The 11,508-nt window shown below is 45.0% G+C and overlaps 1 protein-coding gene across 1 annotated transcript in view; it reads right to left on the bottom strand.

The window, feature by feature from the left end:
• Nucleotides 1-11,508, bottom strand: part of LOC116361451 (tudor domain-containing protein 3-like) — a 47,486-nt gene that overhangs the window by 14,484 nt on the left and 21,494 nt on the right. Inside the window, exons 5-6 of the mRNA XM_031815883.1 lie at nt 11,375-11,505; nt 10,987-11,136 (exon numbers count right to left, since the gene is read on the bottom strand). Of these exons, the coding sequence (XP_031671743.1) occupies nt 10,987-11,136; nt 11,375-11,505 (281 nt within the window). The remainder of the gene's footprint in view (nt 1-10,986; nt 11,137-11,374; nt 11,506-11,508) is intronic.

Below are 11,508 nucleotides of genomic sequence, written 5' to 3' on the forward strand. Positions count from 1 at the left end.
TCTCAGGAGGCGATTCCTAGAGGAAGATGTATTTTCAGTCTACTAAAAATCTCCTTACTACATTTGAACACACTGCATATAGATTTTCCTATTGTGTTATTGACTGTATGTTTGTGTTTGTTTATGTTGTTCTCAACTGGCCTATCTGGTTGAATAAAGGTTAAATAAAATTGGCAAGTCATGGTATTTAACAAGATGTAAAGATTGGTCTGTGCTCAGGCGGTAGGCGGCAGGCAGGCTGTACGATTGTTTATCCCACAGGCAGCTCAAGATTAATTTGATGGACAGTTCTGGAAGCCTCGTGATGGACGTTAGTCCCACTTCAGAAGCGACCTTCCTTTACAGACAAGTAGAATACCCGTTCAGCGGGCGCTTCGACTCTCCAGAGAACGTTTGGTTTTGGCATTTAAAAAGCTGACGTTGTACACTGAACAGACTAACAAACATACCGAAGCAGAGGTGCTTTCAAGGGGATATGACTGAGGGAGATTTCACTGTCTGACTGAGGGAGATTTCACTGTCTGACTGAGGGAGATTTCACTGTCTGACTGAGAGAGATTTCACTGTCTGACTGAGGGAGATTTCACTGTCTGACTGAGGGAGATTTCACTGTCTGACTGAGGGAGATTTCACTGTCTGACTGAGGGAGATTTCACTGTCTGACTGAGGGAGATTTCACTGTCTGACTGAGGGAGATTTCCCTGTCTGACTGAGGGAGATTTCCCTGTCTGACTGAGGGAGATTTCCCTGTATGACTGAGGGAGATTTCCCTGTCTGACTGAGGGAGATTTCCCTGTCTGACTGAGGGAGATTTCCCTGTCTGACTGAGGGAGATTTCACTGTCTGACTGAGAGAGATTTCACTGTCTGACTGAGAGAGATTTCACTGTCTGACTGAGAGAGATTTCACTGTCTGACTGAGGGAGATTTCACTGTCTGACTGAGGGAGAGAGAACTACACTGTCTGACTGAGGGAGATTTCACTGTCTGACTGCGGGAGAATTCACTGTCTGACTGAGGGAGAGAGAACTTCACTGTCTGACTGAGGGAGATTTCACTGTCTGACTGAGGGAGATTTCACTGTCTGAGGGAGATTTCCCTGTCTGACTGAGGGAGATTTCACTGTCTGACTGAGGGAGAGAGAACTTCACTGTCTGACTGAGGGAGATGATTGTGAATTAATGATTCTGCATCGTGAATGAATTATTCTGCATCGTGAATTCATTATTCTGCATCGTGAACTAATAGGACCATTATTCTGCATTGTGAACTAATTATTCTGCATCGTGAATTAATTATTCTGCATTGTGAATTAATTATTCTGCATCGTGAATAAATTATTCTGCATCGTGAACTAATAGGACCATTATTCTGCATCGTGAATTAATTATTCTGCATCGTGAACTAATAGGACCATTATTCTGCATTGTGAACTAATTACTCTGCATCGTGAATTAATTACTCTGCATCGTGAATTAATTACTCTGCATCGTGAATTAATTATTCTGCATCGTGAATTAATTATTCTGCATAGTGAACTAATAGGACCATTATTCTGCATTGTGAACTAATTACTCTGCATCGTGAATTAATTACTCTGCATCGTGAATTAATTATTCTGCATCGTGAATGAATTATTCTGCATAGTGAACTAATAGGACCATTATTCTGCAAATTGACGTGGAATTTTCAGAATTTTTTTTGTATAGTTTTAACAGAAACTTATTTGTAAAAAAAATGCGGATTAAACGTTAAGCAACATTGTCCATTGGTCACATCCCTAACGTGTACACACACAGACATGCTTAATAAGTTCTAGATACGAACATTGTCCATTGGTCACATCCCTAACGTGTACACACACAGACATGCTTAATCAGTTCTAGATACGAACATTGTCCATTGGTCACATCCCTAACGTGTACACACACAGACATGCTTAATCAGTTCTAGATACGAACATTGTCCATCCAAACTAAAGTCACATCCCTAACGTGTACACACACAGACATGCTTAATAAGTTCTAGATACGAACATTGTCCATTGGTCACATCCCTAACGTGTACACACACAGACATGCTTAATCAGTTCTAGATACGAACATTGTCCATCCAAACTAAAGTCACATCCCTAACGTGTACACACACAGACATGCTTAATCAGTTCTAGATACGAACATTGTCCATCCAAACTAAAGTCACATCCCTAACGTGTACACACACAGACATGATTAATCAGTTCTAGATACGAACATTGTCCATCCAAACTAAAGTCACATCCCTAACGTGTACACACACAGACATGCTTAATCAGTTCTAGATACGAACATTGTCCATCCAAACTAAAGTCACATCCCTAACGTGTACACACACAGACATGCTTAATCAGTTCTAGATACGAACATTGTCCATCCAAACTAAAGTCACATCCCTAACGTGTACACACACAGACATGCTTAATAAGTTCTAGATACGAACATTGTCCATTGGTCACATCCCTAACGTGTACACACACAGACATGCTTAATCAGTTCTAGATACGAACATTGTCCATTGGTCACATCCCTAACGTGTACACACACAGACATGCTTAATCAGTTCTAGATACGAACATTGTCCATCCAAACTAAAGTCACATCCCTAACGTGTACACACACAGACATGCTTAATCAGTTCTAGATACGAACATTGTCCATCCAAACTAAAGTCACATCCCTAACGTGTACACACACAGACATGCTTAATAAGTTCTAGATACGAACATTGTCCATTGGTCACATCCCTAACGTGTACACACACAGACATGCTTAATCAGTTCTAGATACGAACATTGTCCATTGGTCACATCCCTAACGTGTACACACACAGACATGCTTAATCAGTTCTAGATACGAACATTGTCCATCCAAACTAAAGTCACATCCCTAACGTGTACACACACAGACATGCTTAATCAGTTCTAGATACGAACATTGTCCATCCAAACTAAAGTCACATCCCTAACGTGTACACACACAGACATGCTTAATCAGTTCTAGATACGAACATTGTCCATTGGTCACATCCCTAACGTGTACACACACAGACATGCTTAATCAGTTCTAGATACGAACATTGTCCATCCAAACTAAAGTCACATCCCTAACGTGTACACACACAGACATGATTAATCAGTTCTAGATACGAACATTGTCCATCAAAACTAAAGTCACATCCCTAACGTGTACACACACAGACATGCTTAATAAGTTCTAGATACGAACATTGTCCATCCAAACTAAAGTCACATCCCTAACGTGTACACACACAGACATGATTAATAAGTTCTAGATACGAACATTGTCCATCCAAACTAAAGTCACATGATTAATCAGTTCTAGATACGGCCTTTTAATTGGAGACCTGAGAAACAAATCAAATCGAAAAACTAACATCATTAGATACTTTTTTTTAAACAAAGAAGGCAGAAACTAAAGTCATTGCCAGAGTTCAGTAAAAATGATCCCAAACTCTGCTTTCAAACATCTAAACACTTGAAATGAGCCCAAACATCAAACGGTAACTTCCCCTCATGAAAGGCAGGAAATGAAACCCATCCCTCTCTGTTGACTGTGTCCATTTCCCCTCTGTGGTGAACCATATGTCAGTTTGTCGCCATGCCTACACACTGACTTAACTAACGACAGCACTGTTTTATACAGATTAATACCCTCTGTAGAGAGACACAGACCATCTGGCCTGGCTCCTCACTGTAACCACCAGAGGACAGGACGACGGCACCAGAGACTACAGCACCAAAGACTACAGCACCAGAGACAGGACTACAACACCAGAGACTAGAACACCAGACTATAACACCAGAGACTACAGCACCAGAGACAGGACTACAGCACCAGAGACGACAGCACCAGAGACTACAGCACCAGAGACAGGACTACGGCACCAAAGACTACAGCACCAGAGACTATAACACCAGAGACTACAGCACCAGAGACAGGACTACAGCACCAAAGACTACAGCACCAAAGACTACAGCACCAGAGACTACAGCACCAGAGACTACAGCACCAGAGACTATAACACCAGAGACAGGACGACGGCACCAGAGACTACAGCACCAGAGACAGGACTACAGCACCAGAGACAGGACTACGGCACCAGAGACTATGGCACCAGAGACTACAGCAACAGAGACTATAACACCAGAGACAGGACGACGGCACCAGAGACTACAGCACCAGAAACAGGACTACAGCACCAGAGACAGGACTGCAGCACCAGAGACTATGGCACCAGAGACTACGGCACCAGAGACTATGGCACCAGAGACTACAGCACCAGAGACTACAGCACCAGAGACAGGACTACAGCACCAGAGACTACAGCACCAGACAGGACTACGGCACCAGAGACTACGGCACCAGAGACTACAGCACCAGAGACAGGACTACGGCATCAGAGACTACAGCACCAGAGACTATAACACCAGAGACAGGACGACGGCACCAGAGACTAAAGCACCAGAGACAGGACTACAGCACCAGAGACAGGACTACGGCACCAGAGACTATGGCACCAGAGACTACAGCACCAGAGACTACAGCACCAGAGACAGGACTACGGCACCAGAGACTATGGCACCAGAGACTACAGCACCAGAGACAGGAATACAGCACCAGAGACTACAGCACCAGGGACAGAACTATAGCACCAGAGACTACAGCACCAGAGACAGGACTACAGCACCAGAGACTACAGCACCAGAGACTACAGCACCAGAGACAGGACTACAGCACCAGAGACAGGACTACAGCACCAGAGACTACAGCACCAGAGACAGGACTACGGCACCAGAGACTACAGCACCAGAGACTACAGCACCAGAGACAGGACTATGGCACCAGAGACTACAGCACCAGAGACAGGACTACGGCACCAGAGACAGGACTACGGCACCAGAGACAGGACTACGGCACCAGAGACAGGACTACGGCACCAGAGACAGGACTACGGCACCAGAGACAGGACTACGGCACCAGAGACAGGACTACAGCACCAGAGACTACAGCACCAGAGACAGGACTACAGCACCAGAGACTATAACACCAGAGACAGGACTACGGCACCAGAGACTACAGCACCAGAGACAGAACTACGGCACCAGAGACTACAGCACCAGAGGCAGGACTACGGCACCAGAGACTACAGCACCAGAGACATGACTACGGCACCAGAGACAGGACTACAGCACCAGAGACTACAGCCACCAGAGACTATAGCACAGAGACAGGACTAGAGACTATAACACCAGAGACAGGACTACGGCACCAGAGACTACAGCCACCAGAGACGACAACACCAGAGACTATAACACCAGAGACAGGACTATGGCACCAGAGACTACAGCACCAGAGACTATGGCACCAGAGACAGGACTAGAGACTATAACACCAGAGAGACTATAACAGCAGAGACTATAACAGCAGACACTATAACACCAGAGACTATAACACCAGAGACAGGACTACAGCACCAGAGACTATAACACCAGAGACTATAACACCAGAGACTATAACACCAGAGACAGGACCAGAGACTATAACACCAGAGACTATAACACCAGAGACAGGACCAGAGACTATAACACCAGAGACAGGACTACAGGACCAGAAACGATAACACCAGAGACAGGACCAGAGACTATAACACCAGAGACAGGACCAGAGACTATAACACCAGAGACTATAACACCAGAGACTATAACACCAGAGACAGGACTACAGCACCAGAGACTATAACACCAGAGACTATAACACCAGAGACTATAACACCAGAGACTATAACACCAGAGACAGGACTACAGGACTAGAGACTATAACACCAGAGACTATAATACCAGAGACAGGACTAGAGACTATAACACCAGAGACAGGACTACAGGACTAGAGACTATAACACCAGAGACCGGACCAGAGACTATAACACCAGATTCTATAACACCAAAGACTATAACACCAGAGACAGGACTAGAGACTATAACACCAGAGACTATAACCCCAGAGACAGGACTAGAGACTATGACACCAGAGACTATAACACCAGAGACAGGACTACAGGACCAGAGACTATAACACCAGAGACAGGACTAGAGACTATAACACCAGAGATAGGACTACAGGACTAGAGACTATAACACCAGAGACTATAACACCAGAGACTATAACACCAGAGACAGGACTAGAGACTATAACACCAGAGACTATAAAACCAGAGACAGGACTACAGGACTAGAGACTATAACACCAGAGACAGGACTACAGGACCAGAGACTATAACACCAGAGACTATAACACCAGAGACAGGACTACAGGACTAGAGACTATAACACCAGAGATTATAACACCAGAGACAGGACTAGAGACTATAACACCAGAGACTATAACACCAGAGACAAGACTACAGGACTAGAGACTATAACACCAGGGACAGGACTAAAGACTATAACACCAGAGACTATAATACCAGAGACAGGACTAGAGAATATAACACCAGAGACAGGACTACAGGACTAGAGACTATAACACCAGAGACAGGACCAGAGACTATAACACCAGAGACTATAACACCAAAGACTATAACACCAGAGACAGGACTAGAGACTATAACACCAGAGACTATAACACCAGAGACAGGACTAGAGACTATGACCCAGAGACTATAACACCAGAGACAGGACTACAGGACCAGAGACTATAACACCAGAGACAGGACTAGAGACTATAAAACCAGAGACTATAACACCAGAGATAGGACTACAGGACTAGAGACTATAACACCAGAGACTATAACACCAGAGACAGGACTAGAGACTATAACACCAGAGACTATAAAACCAGAGACAGGACTACAGGACTAGAGACTATAACACCAGAGACAGGACTACAGGACCAGAGACTATAACACCAGAGACAGGACTACAGGACTAGAGACTATAACACCAGAGACAGGACTAGAGACTATAACACCAGAGACTATAAAACCAGAGACAGGACTACAGGACTAGAGACTATAACACCAGAGACAGGACTACAGGACTAGAGACTATAACACCAGAGATTATAACACCAGAGACAGGACTAGAGACTATAACACCAGAGACTATAACACCAGAGACAAGACTACAGGACTAGAGACTATAACACCAGGGACAGGACTAAAGACTATAACACCAGAGACTATAATACCAGAGACAGGACTAGAGACTATAACACCAGAGACAGGACCAGAGACTATAACACCAAAGACTATAACACCAGAGACAGGACTAGAGACTATAACACCAGAGACTATAATACCAGAGACAGGACTAGAGACTAAAACACCAGAGACTATAACACCAGAGACTATAACACCAGAGACGATAACACCAGAGACTATAACACCAGAGACTATAACACCAGAGACAGGACTACAGGACTTGGAGGTTGAACCCTGGTCTCCAGAGGGGAACGGTACATGTTCATGGAGCCACTCCAACACAGATATACACCATACACTATAACACCAGAGACTATAACACCAGAGACTATAACACCAGAGACTATAACAGAGACGATAACACCAGAGACGATAACACCAGAGACTATAACACCAGAGACTATAACACCAGAGACTATAACACCAGAGACTATAACACCAGAGACTATAACACCAGAGACTATAACACCAGAGACAGGACTACAGGACTAGACAGTGTGGACCTCTGCATTAACACGTTATTAACCTGTTTGATTTGTTTTATGACAGACGGATCAGAAACAAAGTGGGTGAAACATTAAGAGGAAACAGAAGTGTGAAAGCTGGACTTGGAGGTTGAACCCTGGTCTCCAGAGGGGAACGGTACATGTTCATGGAGCCACTCCAACACAGATATACACCATACACTATAACACCAGAGACTATAACACCAGAGACTATAACACCAGAGACTATAACACCAGAGACGATAACACCAGAGACTATAACACCAGAGACTATAACACCAGAGACTATAACACCAGAGACAGGACTAGAGGACTAGAGACTATGAACCCTGGTCTCCAGAGGGGAACGGTACATATTCATGGAGACAGGACTACAACACCAGAGACTACAACACCAGAGACTATAACACCAGAGACTATAACACCAGAGACTATAACACCAGAGACTATAACACCAGAGACGATAACACCAGAGACTATAACACCAGAGACTATAACACCAGAGACTATAACACCAGAGACAGGACTAGAGACTATAACACCAGAGACTATAACACCAGAGACAGGACTAGAGACTATGAACCCTGGTCTCCAGAGGGGAACGGTACATGTTCATGGAGCAACTTCAACACAGATATACACCATACACTATAACAACAGAGACTATAACACCAGAGACAGGACTAGAGGACTAGAAACTATGAACCCAGGTCTCCAGAGGGGAACGGTACATGTTCATGGAGCCACTCCAACACAGAAATACACCATACACTATAACACCAGAGACTATAACACCAGAGACAGGACTACAGGACTAGAGACTATGAACCCTGGTCTCCAGAGGGGAACGGTACATGTTCATGGAGCCCACTCCAACACAGAAATACACCATACACTATAACACCAGAGACTATAACACCAGAGACAGGACTACAGGACTAGAGACTATGAACCCTGGTCTCCAGAGGGAACGGTACATGTTCATGGAGGCCACTCCAACACAGAAATACACCATAACACTATAACACCAGAGACTATAACACCAGAGACAGGACTACAGCACCAGAGACTATAACACCAGAGACTACAACACCAGAGACTATAACACCAGAAACTATAACACCAGAGACTACAACACCAGAGACTACAACACCAGAGACTCACCAGCGACAACACCAGAGACTATAACACCAGAGACTATAACGACCAGAGACTATAACATCCAGAGACTATAACACCAGAGACTATAGACCAGCCAGAGACTATAACACCAGAGACTAAACACCAGGAGACTATACACCAGAGACTATAACACCAGAGACTATAACACCAGAGGACTATAACACCAGAGACTATAACACCAGAGACTATAACACCAGAGAACTATAAACCAGAGACTATAACACCAGAGACTATAACAACCAGAGATATAACACCAGAGACTATAACACCAGAGACTATAACACCAGAGACTATAACACCAGAGACTATAGAACACCAGAGACTATAACACCAGAGACTATAACACCAGAGACTATAACACAGAGACTACACACCAGAGACTATAACACCAGAGACTATAACACCAGAGACTATAACACCAGAGACTATAACACCAGAGACTATAACACCAGAGACTATAACACCAGAGACTACAACACCAGAGACTATAACACCAGAGACTATAACACCAGAGACTACAACACCAGAGACTACAACACCAGAGACTATAACACCAGAGACTATAACACCAGAGACTATAACACCAGAGACTATAACACCGTTTCTTACAAAGGTCTATTTCTTATTTTTTTTAAATGTACAATCCTTGAAGACTTTGAATGACAGTTCATCTTGATGCTGGAAAAAAAAGAAAGAGTGTGAATCAGAAAGAAGAACAGGAACAAAAGAAACGTATTATCTACCTGGAAGAGAAAAATTCCCCTTTTCAAAATATGTCACAAATAGGTGTAACAAACTGCTATGTGCTTTGTGGAAACAAAATGTCAGGTTGAAAGCAGTCACCACAGCAGGATAAAAGGTAGACGAAGGAACGATCTCTGCTGCTGCCTCGCTCTCCCATCAAGGTGCATGAACTCAGGAGCAAAGTAAAGTAGAGACACTTCTTTACTGTCTCAACTGTAGCAAAAAAACTGATGAAGACTATTGGTAGAGGAAGGACTGTACCTTGTAGGGAGAAGACTATTGGTAGAGGACAGGACTGTACCCTGTAGGGAGAAGACTATTGGTAAAGGACAGGACTCCTAACTGTACCTTGTAGGGAGAAGACTATTGGTAAAGGACAGGACTGTACCCTGTAGGGAGAAGACTATTGGTAGAGGAAGGACTGTACCTTGTAGGGAGAAGACTATTGGTAAAGGACAGGACTGTACCTTGTAGGGAGAAGACTATTGGTAGAGGAAGGACTGTACCTTGTAGGGAGAAGACTATTGGTAAAGGACAGGACTGTACCTTGTAGGGAGAAGACTATTGGTAGAGGAAGGACTGTACCTTGTAGGGAGAAGACTATTGGTAGAGGACAGGACTGTACCTTGTAGGGAGAAGACTATTGGTAGAGGACAGGACTGTACTTTGTAGGGAGAAGACTATTGGTAAAGGACAGGACTGTACCTTGTAGGGAGAAGACTATTGGTAGAGGACAGGACTGTACCTTGTAGGGAGAAGACTATTGGTAAAGGACAGGACTCCTAACTGTACCTTGTAGGGAGAAGACTATTGGTAGAGGACAGGACTGTACCTTGTAGGGAGAAGACTATTGGTAGAGGACAGGACTGAACCTTGTAGGGAGAAGACTATTGGTAGAGGACAGGACTCCTAACTGTACCTTGTAGGGAGAAGACTATTGGTAGAGGACAGGACTCCTAACGGTACCTTGTAGGGAGAAGACTATTGGTAAAGGACAGGACTGTACCTTGTAGGGAGAAGACTATTGGTAGAGGACAGGACTGTACCTTGTAGGGAGAAGACTATTGGTAGAGGACAGGACTCCTAACTGTACCTTGTAGGGAGAAGACTATTGTAAAGGACAGGACTGTACCTTGTAGGGTGAAGACTATTGGTAGAGGACAGACTGTACCTTGTAGGGAGAAGACTATTGGTAAAGGACAGGACTGAACCTTGTAGGGAGAAGACTATTGGTAGAGGACAGGACTGAACCTTGTAGGGAGAAGACTATTGGTAAAGGACAGGACTCCTAACTGTACCTTGTAGGGAGAAGCTCCCCATCTTGGATTCCAGGAAGTCAAACAGAGTGCTGGGTCCTGACGGTCTTCCTCCTGCTCCCTCCTCCTCATCCTCACCCCCAAACCTACTGGACCGACCCCGACCCCGGCCACGACCCCTTCCTCTGTCTGCTGCATGGAGGAAACAGACGCAGCAGAAAAGTCACATTATCAATGGGATTCTATAGTTATTACAAAGTTGTAGGTCATGTTGTTAGGCTGACCTCTGGGTGGGGGGGGCTTACCTCTGGGTGGGGGGTGGGAGCAGGGCTTACCTCTGGGTGGGGGGGGGCTTACCTCTGGTGGGGGGGGGCTTACCTCTGGTGGGGGGGTGGGAGCAGGGCTTACCTCTGGGTGGGGGGGGGCTTACCTCTGGGTGGGGGGGTGGGAGCAGGGCTTACCTCTGGGTGGGGGGGGGGCTTACCTCTGGGTGGGGGTGGGAGCAGGTTTACCTCTGGGTGGGGGCTTACCTCTGGGTGGGGGGGGAGCAGGATTTTACCTCTG

This window comes from Oncorhynchus kisutch, unplaced genomic scaffold (genome assembly GCF_002021735.2).
Source record: "Oncorhynchus kisutch isolate 150728-3 unplaced genomic scaffold, Okis_V2 scaffold686, whole genome shotgun sequence".
NCBI lineage: Eukaryota > Metazoa > Chordata > Actinopteri > Salmoniformes > Salmonidae > Oncorhynchus > Oncorhynchus kisutch.